This window comes from Daucus carota, chromosome 5 (assembly GCF_001625215.2).
Source record: "Daucus carota subsp. sativus chromosome 5, DH1 v3.0, whole genome shotgun sequence".
Taxonomy (NCBI): Eukaryota; Viridiplantae; Streptophyta; class Magnoliopsida; order Apiales; family Apiaceae; genus Daucus; species Daucus carota.
The window spans coordinates 17,468,330-17,492,081 of record NC_030385.2 but is presented as its reverse complement, the minus strand read 5'-3'; the positions used below and the strand labels follow the sequence as shown (position 1 = coordinate 17,492,081).

At 35.7% G+C, this 23,752-nt stretch overlaps 4 protein-coding genes across 4 annotated transcripts; all 4 read right to left on the bottom strand.

Annotated features, from left to right (window-relative positions):
- Window positions 1–4,305: 4,305 nt before the first annotated feature.
- LOC108223284 (patellin-3) lies at window positions 4,306–6,938 on the bottom strand. Its single transcript, XM_017397453.2, has 4 exons — window positions 5,675–6,938; window positions 5,206–5,330; window positions 4,955–5,096; window positions 4,306–4,845 (listed from the first exon to the last, which is right to left on the bottom strand). The coding sequence occupies exons 1-4, from the start codon at window positions 6,617–6,619 to the stop codon at window positions 4,600–4,602; spliced, it is 1,458 nt and encodes a 485-aa protein (XP_017252942.1). The 5' UTR covers window positions 6,620–6,938; the 3' UTR covers window positions 4,306–4,599.
- A 1,410-nt stretch (window positions 6,939–8,348) lies between these two features.
- Window positions 8,349–14,992, bottom strand: LOC108223283 (beta-amyrin synthase 2). The gene is made up of 18 exons (XM_017397452.2): window positions 14,680–14,992; window positions 13,307–13,492; window positions 13,097–13,186; window positions 12,723–12,920; window positions 12,358–12,442; window positions 11,951–12,117; window positions 11,515–11,703; window positions 11,272–11,385; window positions 10,818–10,937; window positions 10,578–10,700; window positions 10,384–10,482; window positions 10,157–10,213; window positions 9,842–9,888; window positions 9,612–9,755; window positions 9,360–9,537; window positions 9,112–9,192; window positions 8,916–8,999; window positions 8,349–8,726 (listed from the first exon to the last, which is right to left on the bottom strand). Exons 1-18 carry the CDS (start codon window positions 14,884–14,886, stop codon window positions 8,592–8,594), a joined length of 2,304 nt encoding a protein of 767 aa, XP_017252941.1. The 5' UTR covers window positions 14,887–14,992; the 3' UTR covers window positions 8,349–8,591.
- A 712-nt stretch (window positions 14,993–15,704) lies between these two features.
- On the bottom strand, window positions 15,705–18,603 carry LOC108223405 (protein NRT1/ PTR FAMILY 5.10). The gene is made up of 4 exons (XM_017397655.2): window positions 18,315–18,603; window positions 18,006–18,223; window positions 16,664–17,211; window positions 15,705–16,587 (listed from the first exon to the last, which is right to left on the bottom strand). The coding sequence occupies exons 1-4, from the start codon at window positions 18,463–18,465 to the stop codon at window positions 15,771–15,773; spliced, it is 1,734 nt and encodes a 577-aa protein (XP_017253144.1). The 5' UTR covers window positions 18,466–18,603; the 3' UTR covers window positions 15,705–15,770.
- A 425-nt stretch (window positions 18,604–19,028) lies between these two features.
- LOC108223406 (protein NRT1/ PTR FAMILY 5.10) lies at window positions 19,029–21,980 on the bottom strand. Its single transcript, XM_017397656.2, has 4 exons — window positions 21,602–21,980; window positions 21,238–21,455; window positions 20,294–20,811; window positions 19,029–20,216 (listed from the first exon to the last, which is right to left on the bottom strand). The coding sequence occupies exons 1-4, from the start codon at window positions 21,717–21,719 to the stop codon at window positions 19,400–19,402; spliced, it is 1,671 nt and encodes a 556-aa protein (XP_017253145.1). The 5' UTR covers window positions 21,720–21,980; the 3' UTR covers window positions 19,029–19,399.
- Window positions 21,981–23,752: the final 1,772 nt, after the last annotated feature.

Genomic DNA, 23,752 nt, shown 5'->3' with positions numbered 1-23,752 from the left:
TTTTATTTATTTATTTATATATGTAATATCTTAATGGAGTATATATATACACAGATATATAAATATAAATAAATATATATATATATAGGGTTCATTATCAAGTTAGTCACTGAAGTGGGCTTAATGTATCAAATTGGTCACTGAACTCAAAACAGTATCAAGATGGTCATTAAAGTCACCATAAATATCAAACAAGTATCTTGAAATATGAGTTTAAGTAGTAAAAATATTATTTATAAAGTTTTACGCATTATTTTTAAATGTTACCACAACCAACTAAAAGGTTATGACTTCTAGTATTTAAAATAATATATTTATATTTTATCAAGTTTATTTATTATTTATATTTCATTTTATAGTTATTTTTTTGTTTTAATTAAAAATAAATAATAAATAAACTTGATAAAATCTAAATAAATAAACTTCAGTGACCATCTTGATACCGTTTTGAGTTCAGTGACCAATTTGATACATTAAGCCCACTTCAGTGACCAACTAGATAATTAACCCTATATATATATATATATATATATATATATATATATATATATATATATATATATATATATATATATATATATATATATATATATATATATATAAGTCGGATCGGATTTTTTTGGGATCAGATTGTATTAAATCCATATCCTATACATATTGGATCGGATATTTTTCGGATCGGATATTATTTTAAGTGATCTATATCCGCTCCGTTAGCTCCTGGATCGGACCGGGTCGGACCGGATATCCGATCCATTGACACCCCTACCGTGAACCGCTTCCAGCGTGATAATCAGTAATCGGAATGCTTGACAAGTAGGGTGATCATAGAGCTTAAACTCTAAATGTGTATGGTGTGATATGCTTTTATGGGTTTGGGTTGGGGGGGGGGGGGGAGGGGGTTATGGGAGAAATTGCACTTACCTTTCACTTTGACTGGGGAGCCCTTTATATAGGCCCTTCTCCGTCACTTTAGTTACAGTGGCGGGCGCGGGTCCATACTTGCTCCCCAGCATGGTTGTCTATTTAGTGTATCAACTATCCTTTTCTGTGTCCTTTTGGTAATTGTGCATATTTTTTATGGGGTTAATTATCTAATTGGGCACTCACTTCACATCAATATATCATCCGGGGCACTCTTGAATTTTCGATCTCATTTGAAACACCGTTTTCGGAAATTGTATCAGTCTTAAAAATAAAACGTTAAATCCGAAAACAAATCGACAGTTTAAGAAGTGTTACTCATAGGGCTTTAACACAGTAGGCTATAAAGATTATGTGGGTACAATTAATTGAATTTCTGTGTCCAAAAAATGGGTAAAATTGATGGTGGAAGAGATGGGTTATGAAGAACCCTAATAATTTATATATAGCCATTTTTTGGAAATAGAAATTCAATTAATCGTACCTACATAATCTCTATAGCCTACTGTGTTAAATCCCCATGAGTAACACTTCTCAAATTGTCGATTTGTTTTGGAATTTAACTTTTTACTTTTAAGACTGATACACTTCCTGGAAATAGTGTTTTAAATGAGACCGAAAATTCAAGAGTGTCCCGGATGATATATTGGTGTGAAGTGAGTATCCAATTTTATCCTGTTTGACTTGTACTTTGTAATGATGAGATTTATTTCGGGATGTCTGCGCACTGTAGTAGGAGGCGAGCACTGTAGCGTCGATGTAGCATGGTACCCTATCACTCGTATAATTTGTTTTGGTTGTTCTCTCGAATTTTAGTTGAAAATGCTGAGCAAGTTCCTTCCTTGTTTGTGTCATATAAATAATGTTGATATGATCCCCACCCCCAAATGAGCATATTAGTGTAGTATGTTAATAATGTAACGGGAAATAATGCAGCAGAGCAGTGGCATGAAAAAACAGACAGGCAGACAGGTTTAAGGTTCTGTGCGGTTCGGGTGCAGGTGCAATTTGAATTTGAAAATGAGGGCACGGTGAGGCAAAGACGCAACAGAGTGGTAATAGTAATAGACTGAGTACTGGTAATATTATTATCCGCAACAAAAACAAAAGGATGGGATGGTGTGTTGTGGTCAATTGATGTAGCAGCAGCAGCTCACGTTTCCTGTCGGTTCATCTTTCACCCTAATTTCAAGACATCATATATCCCACTTACAATCGTAGTATTTCATTTTCTTGCACCTCTCTGGATTCAAATTAATATTTCAAAAACCCATGTACAGATAGCTTAGTCCAGGGCTGATTCTAAAATCGCAAACCAAACCATCTATGCGGTTTAGTTGAATATCCGAATCGTAACCGTATTATATTAGTATAAAAATCGCATAAAACACACCACAAAAATACGTCGCGGTGCGGTTTGTACATTCTTAATAAATATTTTTAGTTACAATTATGAATAAAAGTTAAATATATAATAATTAAAACATTTTTTTGTTTAAAAAGAATGAAAAATTAAAGCATTTTTTATAATAAATTAATACTATATTTCATTTCAGAACAACTACTAAAGAATATAAAGATGTTTAATAACGAGTACTAAGATATATATTATAATAATATAATCGTTTTATAAAAATTTGGTATAATAATAATGCTACATTTATAAAATAATAATTAGCTATTTGAAAAGGTTTAACAAATAACAAGTATATATAACATAAATTATAAAATATATATATATAATATAATTTTGTTTAGCAACTACTAATATATTTAATATTTATATATTATATTATATTATATTGCGGTTCATTGTGGGTTTTTCTTATGTCAAACCTCATCGGCGCCACTTGTTTGTGAAACATTCAACCAACAACTGCGCCACGGAAGCTAAAAATCACATTTTGTGATGTCTTGTGTTGCGGGCGATCTATGCGGTTCATGTGATCTCCTAACTCAGCGAATCTCATATCCTAATTTTATAAATAAAAGAACTTCATCTTGACTTTTTATAACGTAACTGGAACCAATCATACCTTACAAATTAGGTTGGGCAAAAAATTTGAGAATATTTTTTGTGTATCTAGTTTTTTTATGAAAGATTTATTTTAGTTCAATATTATATTTTAACATCATTCATTATTTATTAACGTGAAAGTCTATAAAAAAAATTGAAATTCAATTCTCGTGGAGCGAAGATAAACTCGCTCCAATGTCCTTTACATGCCAACCCATAATTTTCAATATTTTAATATGATCTTCCCTGTATTAGAGAAATGACATCTATGGAATTATAATACAAAATTGTTTCCAACCAAAAGAGAGTTCACAAACCCCAAGTTCAAATTTTAAATTTGATTTCGAATCCAAATCATCAATTTCTACAATTCTCTTCAATTATTGATGGGGTCTTTAGATAAATATATTGTGGGTGTTTGTTTAGAACTTATAAGTCCAGCTTCTGGATTATAAGTTATGAGCACTTATTCGTACCGTTTGTGTAATAAGTTAAGAAGTATTTATAAAAAACTAGGAATGCTAGCTTTTGTTTCAGGATTTCTACTTATTTCCCAAACACTTTAATCACTTATAAGTCTTATTTTGCTTCTAACTTCTACTCTACTTATTTATTTTAAGCAAAAAACACTTATTTTAAACTCAGCCAGACGATCCCATCGTAATCAGATTCTAGACGGTAGTCCCATTGATGTATCATTCTTGTAAGCGGTGGATAGAATGATTGATCACAAAAGCAAGACCTATGTCAAATTTAAAATCTTATTATAAAATTTAGAAAAATATAAAGTTTGAAAGAATCATACTGCACAACTATGCACAAAAAGATACCCTTGGATAGCAATCCTAAAAGCAAAAATAGGACACAGCTTTCCTCTACTTTCTCTTTCACAAGAGTGCTTCACAGATTTATCAATCCAAACTTCTATTTGTTTATTTGGCAGAGAAGATGACGACTGATTCGCAATTAATTATTTGCACTTTTTGATGGTCGAAATATCAAAATTTTAGACGAGTATTTAAATCAAAATCATAATATCAAAATCAAAAAATGAGTGTTCAAATCACAAATAACTTTTATCCCGATAAAATCGTAAAAAAACAATATGGAAATTCTTGATGATACCTCGTGGAATTGGGTTTTTCAATGATATCATCGCATTTTTGACTTCTACCGATGGTACGCTCGTACTTTTAATTTACTCTCTATGGTACACTCGTATACTTTTAATTTACTCTCTATTGATTTCAAACAGTAAAACAAATTATATATTTAAAATTCTTGCAAAAAGTTACATAAAATAGACTCTTGAATCATGTATCAGTCAAAATAAGTGAGATATATTTAAACTTCATAACCATATGTACCATAAACTGCGATCATCATAATACTTATAAAAACATACGTGTATTACAGGACTGGCAACTAGTAAGCTTTACATACACATTCCATGTGTAAACTTAGTAGAACAAAACAACAAACTCCTTCCACAACAAAATTGAAGAGAATTCATTAACAAATGAAAAAATCAACAAGAAATATAAACTGCAGAGGCGAAAATTGACAAAGGACCGGTTATGATTTTCATGTTCATTGTTGTAAGAATTAGCGACTCAATTTGGAATCCCAACAATGAACATTCGTTGTATAAGCAGAGCTCATTCAGCGGGTTTGTTCTTGGACCTGTAGAGGAGCTTCTTCTTCTTGGTGGTTTGATTATCGAAAGTGAGGATCAGTGTACCAGGTTCGCTGGATTTGTAGCTGCCGCAGATCACCAGTTCATCACTCAATCCCATCTTTCTTGACTTCTGTATGATGATTGTATATCCCTCAACAGGTACAAATTCAGCACCATAGGATACATCCCATCCGACAACTTTAGCCTCCCAAATTGAAACACATGTCTACAAATTCATGTAAATTAATTTGAAGTTAACAAAAAAAAATTGTCTAAATTTTGGATATCTGTTCCTTCGCTGGCTTGTGGATCATCAGAAAAAGAGAAAACCTTACCTCTGTTACTGGGATTTCAATTGTATGCTTGCATGTCGGCTTCATGATCTCCTCTGTCGCAGCCTCAGTAATGGTAAATTCTTGTTCACCTTCCCGACCAAGTCCACCAAACTGAACTGGCAGTTGCTCGGGTGATATGTATCTGATTGTAAAATTAGTCCGCGCATTAGCAAACTAGACAATTTATAAAAGGATTCAATATGCAAAAGCAACATATATGAACAGAACAAGCAAAAAACTCAATGACTTACTTGAAAAGAGTTTCAGTAGACTTGGAAGGTCCAACAAATACAAGCTTACTCTTGGTTCTTTGCGTAAAGAAAGGACTGATCATCCTGTAGAACGCGAGATACCACCAAGGAACATTGACGACCACCTTTTGCATCACAAAATTCAATTCAAATTATAGATCCAAGCATAACACATGGACAAACAATCAAAACATCAGAAAAGAAAAGAAGTGTATCCAGAGTCCATATATAGCATCTTATTACAGAAATTTGACACGGGCTTTTATATAAGATTTAACAACAAGAATCACCTAAAAATCTAAAATCAAATACTTGTTCCAACAGATCTTTCCTGATAAATCTTCACATTATGAAAAGAATTATAAACTCAGATACAAGAAATTTAAACAGCACAGAGCAACAACAACATAAACAATATCAGAATTTGAATTACAACAGTTGGAAGTGATTTGAATTAACAATTGAGTACCTGTTTGGCTACAAACTCGGGATAATTGTCCTGAAGCAATTGGAGAGCCTGATTAGTTGCCTGTCGAAGCTCTTTCGCGAAAAAGCCCGGTGAATTCTTAAGATCATTGACCTGAACAATTGTAGAAATCCCATCAGGACTAAAATCAAGCCTCCTAATACTCTTCTCCAGGAACTGAATTCTCCATCGCAGAAACTTAGTCCGCTTCTCATCGTCAGCAAACGTGTTCTGATACAATTCCTTATTCGAAAACTCCCCAAACACATTATAACAAACCGGATGACCTTCCTTATCAACACCGTGCATAAACGCAACTTTCTCCAACTCACTTCCCAAATCCTGGTGGAGCAATTCCTCAATTCCAAACGCCTTTCGCCATGCCACCACGCTCTTCAACATCGCAAACGCCTCCTTTACCTTAAAATCCCTGGCCCTCAAGAACTTCAACAGAATCACATCGCTGCGCTCGTCAGCTAAGAGAGGAATTCCCCACAGGGAAACTTCCTCTGGCCCCGCCACCGCCGGCTCACACGGAGGAGCCTCCACAACAGGCTCCTCCGGAGCCACCACAACCGTTTCCTCAATCGCTTCCACTGTCTTAACACCGTCCTCATGAACAGTCTCCGCCTTGTCCACAACCGCAGCTTCCGGTTCACACTGAACCACCTCCTCCGGCTCCGGTTCAGAAACCGGGGCCTCGGGAGTAGTGAACTGATGTTTCTCAAGAGCTTCCTTGACAAGCTGCTTGAGTTCATCTAGAGCAACCTTCTGGGGATCAGGAAGCTCATGGGCCACGTTGGTCTCTTCTTCAAAGGAAGCTGACTCAACGATATTCTTGGTTTCCTCGACAGAAGCGGGTGGTGCAGTGAGTTCCTCAGCCTGGGGAACATCACTGACAGCCACCAGAACCTCAGATGCTTCGGTCTTGACAGTCTCTTCAGCCATATAGAGGGGAGAAGTATGTGTGAGTGTATGTGCAGAGTAGAGAATGAGTAGGAGGAAATCAAGTATGGGGATATATATTATAGATGAGAACAAAGTTGGTTGGGCTTAAGAGAGGGGGGTTCGTGTGACACAGTCTGTTTGCCAGCTCCTCGCCACTACTTGTGTTGGTGGACCCCCATCTCTTCTCTCCTGCTAAGCACTATCCTAATCAACGCAATGAAGAATTGAAGATGTTCCAATCATCCCAATCAATCTTCCCTCGCTTTCCCATTTATAATTTCTACCGCCTCTTCCCACTCTAGAACCACGTAATCACTGTACATTATTAATCACTTAATCATGGGAATTATTAATTTTTTTTTTTGACAAATATGGCTTATAGCCTTAGAAATGAGTATCTGTTCTACGAAACTCTCGGGGTGAGCCAGGGTCGAACCCAGGACCTGGGACGACAGAGGATAAGCTCTTTACCACTGAGCTATGGGAATTATTAATTAATTGGCTATCAATTATTAATAATGCACTCCCTCCGCATTTAAACATAATAGTTCAAAATCTCATCGGTTAAAGCTTCTTCAATCATCGAAAACCCTTAGCTAAAAAATGAGTTGGCATACTAAAAATAAAAAAATTTAGCCAACAGCTCGAAAAACGCAACTCTAACCAACGTCCTATGGATGACTAAATTTGTCGAACGTTTACAGGTCTGTAAGAAATCTGTAGGAAGATTGCACATCATTTATTACCATATTGAACTGATATATTCTATTTTAACAATCTAAACTATTAATAACATACTATTTTTAAATTATAGACAACTGGTATAGCCAATACCATTGAAATAAAATGTCTATTTTACATAATGTCTTACAGATCCCATTTAGCCAACGATTATAGCCAACCCCGTTGGAGATGCTCTAATGATAGTATTTAAAAATAATAAAATATATCGAACAATTTCATAAATCCATTATTTTATATAGTACAAAAAAAATCACGAGTATTTGAAACCATCATTTTTAATGAATTTTAAATAATCTCAATTGGACATCATTATATATTTAAGCAAAATTTAAAATCCCGATTGAATACCAACAGATTTTAATAGATTCTAATAATATAAGTTCGATATCATCGAATTTTCAAGAATAATTTAAAATCTTGAAATATTATCAAATTTAATAAGAGAATTTAAAATCTTAATTTAATACAACAAGATTCTTGTAAATTTTTTAATGAGAGTTAAATTACATCTTACTATGTGTTTATCTAGAATTTGGATAAATGTATTGAGGTGTTGGTCCCGTTAGGACTATATCCATTATTAATACCCTGAATATCACGATCCGAAAAAAGAACCTTAAATATCATTTATTAACGCTTTATCGTGTAAATTTTGTATATTCATACAAAACGCTGCATCGCCTAGATAACGCTAGTTTATGTAGTGTTGTGTTAGGGTTAAAAGCGCTAGTTTATGTAACATTATGTTAGGGTTAAAAAAAACAGACATCATGTAGCGTTTTGTTGGGGTTAAAACAACAGAACGCTATACGATCTAGCGTTTTCTTTTACACGATCCAGTGTTTTCTTCTCAATTTGAAAACGCTAGATTACCTGGCATTAATAATGGTATTTGAGATCATTTCTCTCAAATCTGTTATTCTGGGCATTACTTCTCCATATTGTGAGATCTGGTGCCATTTTTCATGTGGTTGAGGATTTGAGGTAGTAAACTCTTTGTTATTTCTTCAATACTAATCACATTTTCATACAAACGACCTTTATTGATACATGCCACGGGAAGAAGGCTAAACATGAAGTAATATATACATGTACTATGCAGGCTGGTGAGAACAGAACTTATTTGCAGTGACATCGACTCCAAATGATCTGAGAAACAAGCATTCCCATTTCTTTAGGATCCTTTATGTACGATGTAGGTATCGATTTAGAATCCATTTCTGAGGCATCATGCAAGCACTTCCACACTTGTGGATGGTAATTGCACGTTCTTACGGTATTCTGCTATAGCCCACAGAGGGTAGATATTTCTGTAGGCTGCATAGTGCAGCATGCAGTTTTTCATGAACACTCCAGTGATCTCCTGTCATTGTGCAGTCGGATTGGACTCGTTAGAGATCAGCGGAACAAATTTATTTTAATGATGAAAGAGTATTAGCCTGCATCTTTGATATGGACAATTGGTTCATGTAATAGAATTTGGATCTTTTTTTTTCTTTTTTTTTAATTTGGTACAAATTGCTTTCTCAAATTATTGGCACAGCTATCTTACCTGTTGTGGAAAATCACCACTCTGCAATTGAGAATTGATCAGCAATTTTGCTGCACGATGAAGAGGTGTTGGATCTCTCTTCGCCTATGAAGAGTATAGCTTGAATTAGAATATTTCTAAGAAAGAACATATCAATGGAGTGAAGCTAGTTGACATTATGATGTTAGATAAAGACAATTATCACAAGCTTATATACCTGGCCAGAGTTAATCAGGCCCATGGTTGCCCATGCAGTGTGTACCAAATTTGAACGACTTCCTTCTAAAGGTATGTATCTCTGCAGGAAATTATATGGGCTATGTTAAGTTTAGGAGTGACCTATAATATTTTGCGAAGTGAGCTTCTGATGCTGTCCAAGCGCAGAGGATAGATAACAATATCAAACCGCCTGACTTCCTAAATTTTGAAGAAATTTTGTGTATGAGTTTTATCTACAAGTAGTACCTTTGTTGGGCAGGAAAGGTAGCTTTCCCCCCAGCCACCATCACTGCGCTGTGACTTTAAAAGAAAATCAACACCTTTACGAATGCTCTGACAGTTGTCGTACGTCTTTCCAGATGCAGTTAAACCACCAATAGCAAACCAAGTGCCATATGTAAAACACACTCCCCAATTTCCATACCTGCATGCATAATTTCTCATGTTAGAGGATTTTTTATTTTCATTTTAACTCAAACATTACTATGGAGGACATACCATGAACCGTCTGACATTTGTATGCCTTCCAGGTAGCGAACAGCATTTGAAATAGCGATTTCTATTTCTTTCTTCCTATGCCCAGGATATAATTTAAGAAACAATACCATTGCTTGAATTGCAGATGCAGTGCATTCAACATACCTGAATAACTGGTTTATTAGCTTTGAGCTCACAAGAGTACTAGCAAAGTCATTGGCAGTTAGAAAAATATATGCAGATAATCTTACTCATGTTCTATGACAATGTCTGCAAAGAATTCTGTCGGATTGAGCAGCTGCAAAAGTAAACAAATTAAAGAAACAGATTATATTATGCACATTAAAGGCAATGACACATATAACCTTTTCAAATTGAGTTTCTGCATTTGGGGTTTTCCTCTTTGTATTTGTAATATTTTTCCGATTGGTACTTTCCAAATTAAGATTCTTAGTTTTTCAGATTTCTTCCTCTCTGATTGTATTTGGAAACCTACAGTTGGACCATACTGGAACAGGGGGTGTACAAAATATTATTAACCCAAGGACATATCGTAAATGAGTTACCTCCAACCATTCTGATGATCCTGCAGGCTCCCATGCAGCTAGACCACCATTTTTACTCTAAAATTGCATATGAAATAAATAAAATTCAGCATCTCAAGTCAATAATACTGCATAGCAGTTCACTTGATGCAACGATTTTGTATCGATGCTAATATCAAAGTTATTCCTTGTACAATAACAATGTATAATAACATGTGCCACAAGGAATTGTTCTGGTTCATAGTTACCTGCAGAGAAAGCAGTACATTGACAGCATCGAACAATCGGCTATCTTCCATTTTACTACCAACAATATGTGTAGGCATTCTTGAAAAAAGTAGGCAACACTAAAGAACCAAAAGATTAGGGATGTTAATAAAAATCTTTTGTCATCTTTGCTAAGTTCAAAGATGGTCAAAAATCATAAATATTACTCAAATACCTTTAATGCTTCAGCAGTACAATCTGAAACTTGCCAGCCATGATCTTGATCTGAAAAGGTCCAGGATCCTTTAGAGATATGGCGGTGCATGTTTTTAAAGTCCCCAGAAGGATTCTCTGTGACCTGCAAGATCATTCAAATAGAAATGGTAAATGGTAATATTCTTAGGCTAAGCGATCTTGACTGAGAGGCAAACTTGTTAGAAGAAATGAAGAGTTTTCTGAAAGTTTAGTCTAAAACCTGGGATTTCTTAATAAAATCATGTCCCTTCATAAGAGTCGAATGAATATCTTCAGTAAGATCACTTGCTAATAAAGCTTGTACGGCAAAACCAGTGTCCCATTCCTGACTGCCGAAACTCTACATTTGAATGTCGATATGCAAACATTAGCAACTTTAAAGGAACAAGTAACAAGAAATAATGCTTAGTTCTGGGTATAATTGCTTTTATTCATGAGGTCAATACTTCTATATAGTAGATTCTGTACAAATTTGCATATAGTATAAAATGTAGAAAGATGGGAGAAAAACTATTTTATAAATGACATCTATTTAGGTAATAGTTTAAAATTTTAATATAACAGTATACGATAAAAGTTGGGAGGCTTCTCCAACATATAACATAATATATTTTCTTTTTGATCTTGAACTCTGTGTTTCGGATAGTTTTAGATTATAACAAATTTATTCTAACCTGCATCTTCATTCCATCTTCAGCAACCCATATATAATCTGGGATTCTTGCAAGATGTTTCTTAAAATAATCTCCATTTGGATCCTCAACCCAACAAGCAAGCATACACAAAACCTGTTCATGTTAAGTGGAAAGCAAAGTATTACTTTCACAGTAGAAGATCTCAATGGTTAATGAAAATGTATTGGCTCGAAACCTATATCTTATTATAACATTCTACTCCGTATACCATATTGAGGGTACCTTTTCCACACATCCAATGGTAATATATCTACTGTTCTCATCTTCATAATGGATATGTCTCATAGTTGTTTGAAGAGCTTTTTCTCTTAACTTATTAAATGGCCAACGAGTCAAGAAAGGCTCTGTAAATATGTAAAGACTATCCCACATGAGATCTTGTATCAATGGATGAGGATAGTAGAGGTCTTCCTGAAATCACAAGTTGTAGTTTCATGTGTTATTATTACGTGAATAAGCAGATAGCTACTAATTTGTAGATGAGAATTAATGCCTAATTGTATGAGCTTGTTTAATTCAAACTATTATAGTATAGCATGACATACACATGTGTTGTAGGGTTAAAATTTGTGCATAACCACGGTAACAAACCACCTTCAATCTTTATTTAGTCTATCAAATTAATATTTTATCAGAAAAGAGGGCAACGTGATAGTACCTTTGCACAATTATGCCGCTCTTTTTTCCAGTTTATATTGTCATATGATTCTGCATAAAGTTCCTCTCTTAGTTGTAAAATGAGAGGAGTAATTGGACCAACAAACCTCTTTCCGTAGAGATATGACATAGGCATGTAAACCATCCGACAATAGCACCACATTTTTGCTGCATTCATAGAGAGAAAGAATCAAATTTATGAACATTCCACATGGGAACTGTGAAATTCAAGGAAGGCCAACAGGGTTCTATGGACAATAAATTGGTTTATTGGGAGTACTCCTTCCTTCACAAACTAAATGACCGTGTTTATGCATAATAAGGGTCTGTGCTATATATTTTGCAAAGGCAGGAAGTATACTTTATACTTTATGTGGGCAGTATGTATAAGGTTGTAACTAAACCAACCTGGATGCATCGGAAGAAAAGATGGAAGGATCCAAAACTCGGGAGGCATTGGGTTAGTGCCTATCCATTCAAATACACCAAGTATCTGGAACAAGATAATAAAGTTTAGTAGCAGTTATACATGTTCAGGACTTGAGATAATTATGTTCACCAGGAGGTACACGATACACATGTTCAGGACTTAATATAATTATGTTTACTAGGAGTTACACATGTTCGGGACTCAAAATTATTTTGATAATCATATTTAGATTTGTTTTATGATGATTTAAGTTAGTAGAATTTTAGAACATTTACTTAAAGTTCATCCTTCGTGAAATATATTTTGTTGTCTAAATCTCAGCAAGTACACTTATTAGATTTACCGAAAGCCATGTCTTGCCCCAGGAGGGTATTGCTGTTGCACTACCATGATCAAGGATCCATTTTCGTGCTCTTGCACATGCATTATTTTTACCACCACCTGGTCCTTCTCCAAGAATACGCATGCAGATGTAGCTGAGAACTGTACAGAACATTGTGCTGTGGCCTTCAATATGTAATCCCCATCCACCATCTTCATTCTGAAACGCAGCATGAACAATTTCAAAATATATATTGTTAAATAAATAAAAATGGTTGCTTAAGATGATATGAATTATGATCGTTATTGAGGTACACATAAGCCAAACATCAGCTCTAAAATGACATATTGAAATCATATGATTATAAATATCAAGTATATGGCAAAAACTCATACCTGGTGACAGTAAATGTACCGCAAGATTTCTTTCCGATGTTCAGAAGGGAATACAGTATTCAGATGCCCTGTTATATACAAACACATCACCTGCATTTTTTGTAACAAGCAGAAGTTAGCAGAAAAATTATTTTATTCTTTCAGCAGGGAATAAAATTTTGATAGAAGCAGTACAACTGGACTTGAAAAAAAAGGAGAAGATTTAGTTACCAGGGGTGGAAGGAAAAATAGGGGGCCAGCATTTTCTGCAGGCCAATGACCATCATCAGCCTGCAAGGCCGCAAAGAAGGTGACAGCTCTTTTCAATGTGATTGTGGCCGTCTCATAGCTGATTTCTTCCCCATCCTCAACCTTCACTTGTGGTATTGTTTGTTTGAAATTCTTTTCCTTTAAGAACTAGGTTCATAAAACATATGTAGAAACTTAAAACATACTACTATAACAGTTGTTTAATAAGCAAGTTGTATGCAATGTAGTGCCACTTCTGTAATATGAACCGACCACCTATGCCCATGTTTTCTATAAGCACTCCCTAAAAATATGTATATAACAAACTAGTCCGCACACCATATAGATAAGAGATGGCATAAAAAAAAACAGAGAGAGAATGATCTGAAACCTGCTTGATCATTGTCAATCTTCACTAGATTAGCTAGGATCGAGTTCAATTAAAAATACTTGAAACTATATATTCCTATTTTTACGGCAAAGTAATCATTTTGTCAAATGTTTTGAACATTTATATTGTTTGCTAATTATGTTTTTAGAAAAATTTACAAGTCACTGTGGTTGGTGGTTGATGGCTTGATGCTCAACCAGATGCCTTTACTGTAATACAGTAGTTTTTCATGTCCAAATGGAGACTCCTAGTGAAAGCTAGTGGGGGCCGGTTATAGATAAATACATATGTATCAGTACTTAATAAGAACCTGAGAAATCTCATTCTGAATATAGAATTGTCATGTTATCTCAGGCTGGAACCCTTTTTTGTATGAACCAAAAACTAACGTGTATCTTTCCATTATGCGAGGGCTGCTTATGGGGTTAGGTTTGGAACGTTTGATAAATAATTGGATTTGTCAGCTTGTTTCAAGGGCATGTTTCAGTATTTCTATCCCAGTAGCTCAACTTGTAGGTGGTGGGGATCTGTTTACTGTGTAGCTAACTTATAGTAAAATGGTTGTTTTCATAATGCACAAGCTCTTGTATATTCGTCTGAGTTAACTAAGTACTCGATAAACAAAAGAAACCACAGAAAACACTCCACTAATAAGATGTTTGGTAGTATAAAGGCAGACTAAAAACTAAAAGTCAGTCACTAGTAAAAGTAAACCTGAATTTTCAAAGCAAAAACTCGTAAGTTCATTTGGAATTAAGTGCAAGGGACATATATTCTAATCAAAATAATTGGGAGTCGCGCGTGTCTTTTGACCGACTCAAACTTGCCTCCTAACCGAGCATGCATTATTTCAACGTATGTTGCAGCATATCATACCGAGCTGTATTATCTAACAATGCTTATTCATGTATACAGTATAAGTATGCATTTGATGAAGAAGCGGCAGGAAGGCAAAAGTATAAACCTGCATTCGGTAGAGGTGATCACCGCTGGGCTTAACCTGATGGCGGTTGTTCCAGAAGTGGTTTCGAGCTTCTTCGACCTCTGCTTTTTCTTCAGGGGTTCCATAATCAGGATCAAAACACCATGTCTGCCTCCCCACAAAGTTGTTTCTACTGAACAAATAAGGATCATCATTTGAAACTCCCTCTGCTATCTTTAGCCTCCACATTTTCGAACAATTGTATGTTGATATTCATGTGGAAATAAGACCTCTATATATATATATATGCTTTCCAGTACCCAGAAACATTACAAAAGTGTGCAGGTTTTGTATAGGACAAAACTGTGCATTCGCACGTTATTTATTCCATAATTCAATTTACTTGAACTGAGCTTTCCCAACAAAAGACTAGAAAAAAATTTTCTTCTGTATTAGTAATTCGTTTAAAAAGTACTATATGTTGAATTATTAAGAAATCTTAGTTACCAATTCAATTTTTTTATAAAAATTTTGTTATTGAAAAAATTGCAATTATGTGTCTGATGTAGAATTTATATAAAAATGACTTTTTAGAATAGCGAAGAGTGATGATTATAATAATGAACTCATATACGTCGTAGATTATATATACAATATACTTCTCCCATGTGACTGGTAGGTGAAATTTTTAGCAGGTTGGTTTCAGCAAAGCTAGGAGCAAGAATCTAGGACCTGTGAAGATACTGAAGAATTAAAAAAAAACAATTGCATTAACTTTATATTATAGACATAAACATGTGGAAGGTGAAAATTTGACGTTTAACCTAACTAAAATATATAATGCAAATCTTTTAGTCCATATAATACTGAAACAGCAGTAACCCTCTAAGTTTTATCTTTTGTTCCAGGGACAAGAAGAAGCTGCATACAATAAAACTAGCATCCTGTTTCTTGTTTCAAGCTATTGTTCTCCAGCTTGGTTCTATTTCTCAGACCTTTCTTCGCCAAGATATTCCAGATTTTGATTCAGTTTCCTAAGAATTGTCGGACATTTTTAGACCCCGTCAGGACGATTAATTCGGATACTTAACATTTATGATCAGGCTTACCATTCAAATATAGAATGCTCAACCTTAGAGAGTATATTTGCGGTTATAAACATATGTTGTTGCAAAATACAAATAAAATACAGCTGACACTGTACTCAGGCCGCCTAGTATCCAATAGAAGTAATCCAGATGTCCTCGATTCAAGTTGTCTGAGAACCAACTCCCTCCGCCATTAGAAGAAGTTGCTCTCTCGATCACAGAAATGAGAAAGCTACTGAGAAAGCTCCCCACACCAAAGATACTGAGGTAGAGAGCAAGACCTATACTTTTAAGTTCACCAGGAACTTGATCATAGAAAAATTCTTGCAGACCAACCATGGTAAATACATCAGCAATTCCAAATACCACATACTGTGGAACCAGCCAATAGATGGACATTGGAATGGTAACATCGGGTTTATCAACCAGCCCGTAGTCACGAGCAGTTTGGAGTCTTTTCATCTCTACCAGAGCTGCAATTACCATAGAAATGATGGAGAAGGCTATACCAACCCCAATTCTTTGAAGCATTGTTATGCCAGAGGGTTTCCCGGTTACAGCTCGAGCACAAGGAACAAGAACACGGTCATAGATGGGAATAATGACTACAATAGTAAGGGTGATAAAAGATTGCAAAGCAGCGGGTGGAATCTCAAAGCTTGACCCGACAGACCTGTTTAGGGTAACTCCCTGCTTGGTGAAGAAAGTGGGTGACTGTGCAAAGACGATGGCAAATGCTAAACAAGAACCCCATATAGGAACTAGCCTCAAAACGGCTTTTGCCTCTTCAACGTCATTCATGCTACAGATGTTTGCTTCTTCCTTTGAACCATTAGGCAAGATCAAAGCTTTGTTAAGAAAACTGAATAAAATGAAATAGCTGATTAGAAACGTCATTTAATTTTCCAACTCATGGAACAAGAAATATGTTTACTTACTTGAATTGTAGAAAATTCTGATGTGGTAAAGTTCCACGAGCTTCCTCAAAAATGGATAATTCAGAGGGATCAATTTTCCAATTCTTAATTGCTTTGACAAATACTTGACTGGTTCTAGTGAAAGGGCCTTTCTCATCATCATTACTACTATACCGGTATGTCACTGTCCCAAGCAAGTACAGGACTAGAGCAACTCCCATGGCGATACAAGGAATTCCAAACCCAAGTACCCAGCTAAAGTTATCCTGTACATACGATAAGACTATAATAGTCACCATAGTACCAGAACATAATCCAAAGTACCACCAATTGAAGAAGGAACTTTTAGCTTTGCACTCCTCTGGATCATTAACATCAAACTGGTCAGCACCAAAAGCCTGAACGCAAGGTTTATGCCCTCCTTGTGCAACTGCTACTAAATATAAAGAGAAAAAGAAGAATATAATCTGGATTTGTGGAGGAGAACATGTCCCAGTATCAGCGACAGTGATACAGCCTGTAGAAGTTGAAGAAGTAAAACTGGCTGAAAGTGTTAACAATCCAAGGCCCTGCAGTTCAATCCAACTTTATGAGAAATGCAGTTAGCAATTTTTAAATAGAATAAATTGTATCAAATAAACAGCATGATGCAAAATATAAGTAAAAGCTTTTGATTGATCAGAAGTGGCCTTGCACGGTTCCTTTTGTCTCTTTATTAGGTCTTAGAAAAGATATTTGCTCGAGGTTGGGGATTAATAGCAGAGCATGAGTTAATGGGAGCTTATTAAACATACATCTAGTTATCAAAATTTGTATGATCCTAAACGTACGTCCCACCAATCCACATACACTACATCATCTGAATACTTTCATTTATGCCCGCTGTATAATAGCTCTTGAAATTTTCAGGAACAATGACAGGCCTGTTCGACGTTTGACAATTCAATGCTTATTATTGAGCTGTCTGCATAATATCATATTTGGCCTCAGTATAATAACTCTTGAAATTTTTAGAAACAATGACAGGCATGTTCAAAATTTGACAATTCAATTCTTACGGCCTCCTTAGGTACATGATGGTAATCAACATTAATGACCATTGAGGTGTCTCTGATACTCTTATTCCATTCTCAAACTTTATGCAACAAGGAACCAGATAAAACAAGATCTGTGACACTGATGATTTCTGTGGTTGAAACTGGTGATTTGGATTCAAAACAGTAATCACAATTTGAGTTCAAAACCGCCACTCACAACAGTTACATAAATTACTAATGAATAATTTGCATATAAATCACAAAATTATCAGTTTAACTTGAGCGGGATTGCATAATAAAATGCACATAAGAAGTGAAGCACGTACCAGAATGTAAATGCAAGAAGAAATGGTAATAGTACGGTATCGTCCTAAAAAGGAATCAGCCACAAAAGCACCTAACAGCGGCAAAAGAGATGCGGTTCCATTCCAAGCATTGACATTAGCTGCGGCACTGGCAGTGGATTGACCCAATGGACCAGTAAGAAATGTTATTAGATTCGTACTTATTCCATAATACGCAAATCTCTCAGCAACTTCCACTCCTGCATATCAGATTCATAATTTTCTACATGATACTATATAATTACAAATTGCACTTGTTTCAGGATTTGTGAAGTTTAATTTGTTTGATACCTATTATGAATGAAGCTGATCTCCATCCACCAGTTTTGGATCGGTGAGCAGGACGGTTTTTGAAGTCAACGACGCTGCTGACAACGTCGTCGTTGCTTAGCAGAAGCGGAGTGTCCATGGCAGCAGCAGTGATTCCGGTGATAGTAGCCATGTCAAACTCAAATTATGTTCAACGCGAGGTGGTGTCTTTTTATGTTGTCATTGTCATCTTCTTGATATTATACGTTTGGTATAATATTGCCCACGCTAGCAAGTGTAGTAGTATTAAATTCAACACGAGGTTCAATTATACGAAAATTGAATGAGAAGCTAGACATGTGACATTAACCGTCTCCAGATGTCACCCATCCATTCTGATCCACTCCAAACTCAAAAACCAATACTTTACCGTACTCCTTTTAACCATCTCCAGATGTCACTCATCCACACTCATCCATTCTAATCTGCTCTAAACTCAAAAGCCAATACTTTACCGTACTCCTTTCCGACTAGAGCTCATCCCCGACTAGAGCTCATCCCCGTCCACTAGGCCCCAATACTTTATCACACACCTTCCTCGGAGTCCATTCTCAAGACCCACGAAGCTTTCCATATTTTTAAAAGCATTGATTCGAATTTATATTTGTATTTAGTAGTTTGTACCGTAATATTTTTAAACCCCAGTGATTTATAAATTGGGTAGGTGATATGAGTTTATCTCTACTCGAAAATGAGTTGAGCGATCAAGTTAAAACATGACATCTCTTTCCTTCAACTTGTGCTGCGTTACAAATTTACAATCCTCAGATTCATACCAGCTATAGCCTATAGTGCTATTCAATCTTGTTGTTGGCTCTATTCTGAAACACCATAAAATTTCTTAAACCCTGTGTTACGTTTCCTGTTCCTGCTGGAGGGGAAGCCTGCTCTCTGTTCCGATAACTGAACTGTAGTATTTCAGATGATACTTAACCAACTGGAGCATTACAAGCCGTTTAACGAAAGCTCGTGTATACAAATGCAGTCGTTTACAAAGAAACTTTCATTGCTATGGTACTAGCTTATATAGTTGTATTATGCTAACAACAACAGTCATCTCCGTAGACTCAGAAAGTATGCCTCTGTTTGTAAACATATGTTCTTGCAGAGTATAAGTACAATACAGCTGAGATTGTACTAAGGCCCCCGAGTAACCAATAAAAGTAATCCAGATGTCCTCGATTTAAGTTGTCTGAGAACCAACTGTCCTGACCATCAGAACCAGTTGTTTTCTCGATAATGGAAATAAGAAAGCTGCTAAGGAAGCTCCCAACACCAAAGATGCTGAGGTACAGAGAAAGACCAATACTTTTTAGTTCATTTGGAACTTGATCATAAAAGAATTCTTGCAGACCAACCATAGTGAATACATCAGCAATTCCAAATAGCACGTACTGTGGAACCAGCCAATAGATGGACATTGGAATGGTAACATCGGGTTTATCAACCAGCCCGTAGTCACGAGCAGTTTGGAGTCTTTTCATCTCTACCAGAGCTGCAATTACCATAGAAATGATGGAGAAGGCTATACCAACCCCAATTCTTTGAAGCATTGTTATGCCAGAGGGTTTCCCGGTTACAGCTCGTGCACAAGGAACAAGAACACGGTCATAGATGGGAATAATGATCACAATAGAAAGGGTGATAAAAGATTGCAAAGCAGCGGGTGGAATCTCAAAGCTTGACCCGACAGACCTGTTTAAGGTCACTCCCTGCTTGGTGAAGAAAGTAGGTGATTGTGCAAACACAATGGCATATACCAAACACGATGCCCATATAGGAACCAGCCTGAGAACTGATTTTGCTTCTTCAACTTCAGTCATGCTGCATATGTGCGCTTCGTCCTTTACACCATCGGGTGACAGCAACGCTTTGTTGAGAAAACTGAAGAAAATAGATATTTAGTTAAAAATATCAATTTGATCTTTAGTCAGGGAACAGGAGATATGTTTTTCTCTTACTTGAATTGTTGAAAACTCTGATGAGGTAAAGTTCCCCGGGCTTCCTCATCGATGGACAATTCTGAAGGGGAAATTCGCCAATTCCTAGTTGCCTTGACAAACACTTGACCAATTCTAACGAAAGGGCTTTTCTCATTGTCACTGACAGTATATCGATAGGTCACTGTCCCAAGCAAGTAGAGGACAAGAGCGATTCCCATGGCAATACAAGGAATCCCAAATCCGAGTACCCAACCAAGATTGTCCTGTATATACGCTAAGATTGCGAGAGTCACCACACTACCAGCACATATGCAGCAGTACCACCAATTAAAGAAGGAGCTTTTAGCTTTGCACTCCTCCGGATGATCAACGTCAAACTGGTCGGCACCAAAAGCCTGAACACAAGGTTTGTGTCCTCCTTGTGCTACTGCTACCAGATATAAGGAGAAAAAGAAGAATATAATTTCGAGCGGTGGAGGAGAGACCGCAGAAGTGGAAGAAGTAAAAACAGCCGAAAGTGTCAGCAGTCCAAGCCCCTACAGAGCAATCAAATTTAAGGTAAACACAGTTTCACTACTTTGTTATCAGTCAATGTACAAAACAATGGCAGTATGCATAATTTACACAAGATCTTGAGTTAGACTCCTCCTGATGCAAGTCAGGAGGATGGAATGGAATGAGTGGAGAATGTAATGAAATTAGTACTATAAATTTGGGCTGATTAGATAAAATTTCTAAAATTTTCATTCCAAATCATTTGAACTAGAAATCTCGCTCATTCAACTTCATCATGTTTTCTACAATTTTCATCATAAAAATTTAGACCAACTCATATATAGTCACTATTATCTCATAGTTTCTTATTTATCCATGAAACTTATTTATGATTTTTCATTCCATTCTATTCCATCCAAGTAAACGCAGCAACCTAAATGAGTGGCGGATTGGAGTGAAGCACGTACCAGAATGTAAATAAGGGAAGAAATGATAATAGTGCGGTAGCGTCCCAAGAAAGAATCAGCAATAAAAGCACCTAACAGAGGCAAAAGCGAGGCTGTTCCATACCAAGCGTTAACATTAGCTGCGGCAGTGGCCGTGGATTGAGCCAATGGACCAGTAAGAAATGTAATTAAATTTGTGCTGATTCCGTAATATGCGAATCTCTCCGCAACTTCAACTCCTGCACATCAAATTCATTCATACATATATATATCTCGCACACACATTTTTAACTTTCGATTTGCAAGATATATCTGGTTCGATTGAAGAATAATACTATATGTTTATGTTCATAAATAGTGAAAATTGTAGGATTTTAGGAGGTACCTATGATGAAGGAAGCTGATTTCCATCGGCCGGATTTAGATCGGAGAGCTGGACGGTTCCTGTAGTCAACGACGCCATCCACGATATCGTCGGGGACTGGTAGTAGCGGCGAGTCCATGGCGGCAGCGGTGAGAGCAGCCTTGTCAACCTTTAAAATATCTTCATTACGTTTCCATCCTAAATTCTGCTCGTTTTTATTGCATGAATTCTGGACGGTTACTAATTTGTTACGATTCTACTTGTCGAATCCATCTCGCTTTCAGAAGCAATTGAGCATCAAATGCCAACTACCAGTCTACTGCCTACTTAACTAATAATGGAGTTATGGAGGTATGTGTAGTGGTCTATTTTTCTACTCCCTCCGTCCCCCTCAATTGTTTACATTGGAGGGCGACACGGAGACCAAGACAATGTGTGAAAAATGAGTAAAGTTAGATGAAAAGTGGGTAAAGTGGTGGGACCTACCAATTATTTAATAGTAGATTTGAAATAGTGGAGGAAAGTGGTGGGTGTAATAGTAGTTTTTATTGTTAAATATGATATAGTAGAGGAAGATAGTGGGTGTAATGATGTGAAAAACTTACTATTTATAGTAACGTAAAGAAATGAGAGGGACATCCCAAAATAGTAACTGTAAAGAAATGAGAGGGACAGAGGGAGTACAAGAAAAATATAATAATAGATAATAAAAAAGTTTATTAAAAAAGTTTATTTTTAAAACAAAAACATTCAATAATCGAACTTTACAATCCTACGATCTCAGATGTTTGGGTTTCAAAATATGAGCAGGTATCGTATTTTCAATTTTTTAACGGGTAGTTTATGATCTAAAGAATAAATAATTGTCATTTAGCCTAAATAAACATAGTACTATAAAAATATAATAATTATAAATTAAATTTATAATTATATGTATGTATATATAAATTATCAAATATATTTTAAAATAATATGAATTATCAAGGTGAATAAATCATATTTTATGAAGATTTAAACTTAAATAAGTTATAAAAAATTTATATAATAATGATTATCTCATTTTCTCCCACCACCGATCTATCTTGGTCTTATGCATTTACGTACAAATGTTATGGGTGGAAAATATAATCTGTATATAAGTTCGAATCGAATATGAACAATATCATAGATAGGATCATATTATAAAAAAATATGAGACTTAATCTGAGCGGGTATAGTGTTCATATACGGGATTATATATTATCCAGGTTTAATTTTTCCGTCAAATTTGGATTGTTTTCAAAAACGGATATGAGACATGCATCATACTTTCGAGCCGAATATAAGTCGAGACACAGGATAGTCCTTATCGATTAACAGCCCTAAGCAAACCCCTAAAATCTCCGTCTAAAAACAATAACAAACGAAATAATGAGAATATTAGTCAATGTATAAAAAGACTATATATAATATAAAAATAATGAATAATGGGTATCCAATTATAAATGTGTGTACGTAATATCTAAAATTTGGACTAATTACATGAAAATGTAACACCCCAAGATTTATATTTTTCGGATCCAAACTGTCACACTATTTTCGCATGCCTGTTTTACATTACATAACTCGCCCCACACAGGGTCGAATGTCCACCTACTACTAATTCATAATATATTACAATAATAAGTTCAAAAGTACAAATAACGAAGATAAACACAAACACCCTCGCCACGGGAACTATCCATCGCGCCCTTCATCTTAATACGACTACATTCCTTGCCTTGCCCTTACGCTTGATGTTGTGCGCTTCTGGATTGTCCTTAGTATCCGTGACATATTTTAGGAAACAAATAATTGCACATATGAGTAATTGAATGTTCAGCAAGTCTACTTATCATGATTGAAAATAGTTGAAAGTACAACATCATAAATTTAAACAGATATATAACAATTAAGCAGATTCAAATGAAGAGCTGCAAATAAACACATGCATATAGATTTCAAGAAAGAATGAATAACTTTTACCGGTCTCCATCCCATTGTTCCTATCAAATGGCTCAATCATCGCCATTTAGCAGACACCATCATGTGTCACACTCGCAGTCAAATCACGACCGTCGACTGACGCCACACACACTCCACTCTTTTGCTAGCATAAAGATTATCATTTTCAAACCTTAAAGTTGTCCCGTA

Excerpts from the sequence above, each read along its gene's own strand:
- LOC108223283 (XM_017397452.2), bottom strand. The coding sequence starts at position 14,886 with ATGTGGAGGCTAAAGATAGCAGAGGGAGTTTCAAATGATGATCCTTAT. Across the intron at positions 11,704-11,950 it reads AGCGGCATAATTGTGCAAAG|GAAGACCTCTACTATCCTCA; the intron begins GTACTATCACGT and ends TTGTGATTTCAG. Across the intron at positions 8,727-8,915 it reads GTGGTGATTTTCCACAACAG|GAGATCACTGGAGTGTTCAT; the intron begins GTAAGATAGCTG and ends GCACAATGACAG.
- LOC108223406 (XM_017397656.2), bottom strand. The coding sequence starts at position 21,719 with ATGGACTCGCCGCTACTACCAGTCCCCGACGATATCGTGGATGGCGTC. Across the intron at positions 21,456-21,601 it reads ATCAGCTTCCTTCATCATAG|GAGTTGAAGTTGCGGAGAGA; the intron begins GTACCTCCTAAA and ends TTTGATGTGCAG. Across the intron at positions 20,812-21,237 it reads CTTCCCTTATTTACATTCTG|GGGCTTGGACTGCTGACACT; the intron begins GTACGTGCTTCA and ends ATTGCTCTGTAG.
- LOC108223284 (XM_017397453.2), bottom strand. The coding sequence starts at position 6,619 with ATGGCTGAAGAGACTGTCAAGACCGAAGCATCTGAGGTTCTGGTGGCT. Across the intron at positions 5,331-5,674 it reads CCGAGTTTGTAGCCAAACAG|GTGGTCGTCAATGTTCCTTG; the intron begins GTACTCAATTGT and ends GTGATGCAAAAG. Across the intron at positions 4,846-4,954 it reads TTGAAATCCCAGTAACAGAG|ACATGTGTTTCAATTTGGGA; the intron begins GTAAGGTTTTCT and ends ATGAATTTGTAG.
- LOC108223405 (XM_017397655.2), bottom strand. The coding sequence starts at position 18,465 with ATGGCTACTATCACCGGAATCACTGCTGCTGCCATGGACACTCCGCTT. Across the intron at positions 18,224-18,314 it reads ATCAGCTTCATTCATAATAG|GAGTGGAAGTTGCTGAGAGA; the intron begins GTATCAAACAAA and ends TCTGATATGCAG. Across the intron at positions 16,588-16,663 it reads CAGAATTTTCTACAATTCAA|TTTTCTTAACAAAGCTTTGA; the intron begins GTAAGTAAACAT and ends CATTTTATTCAG.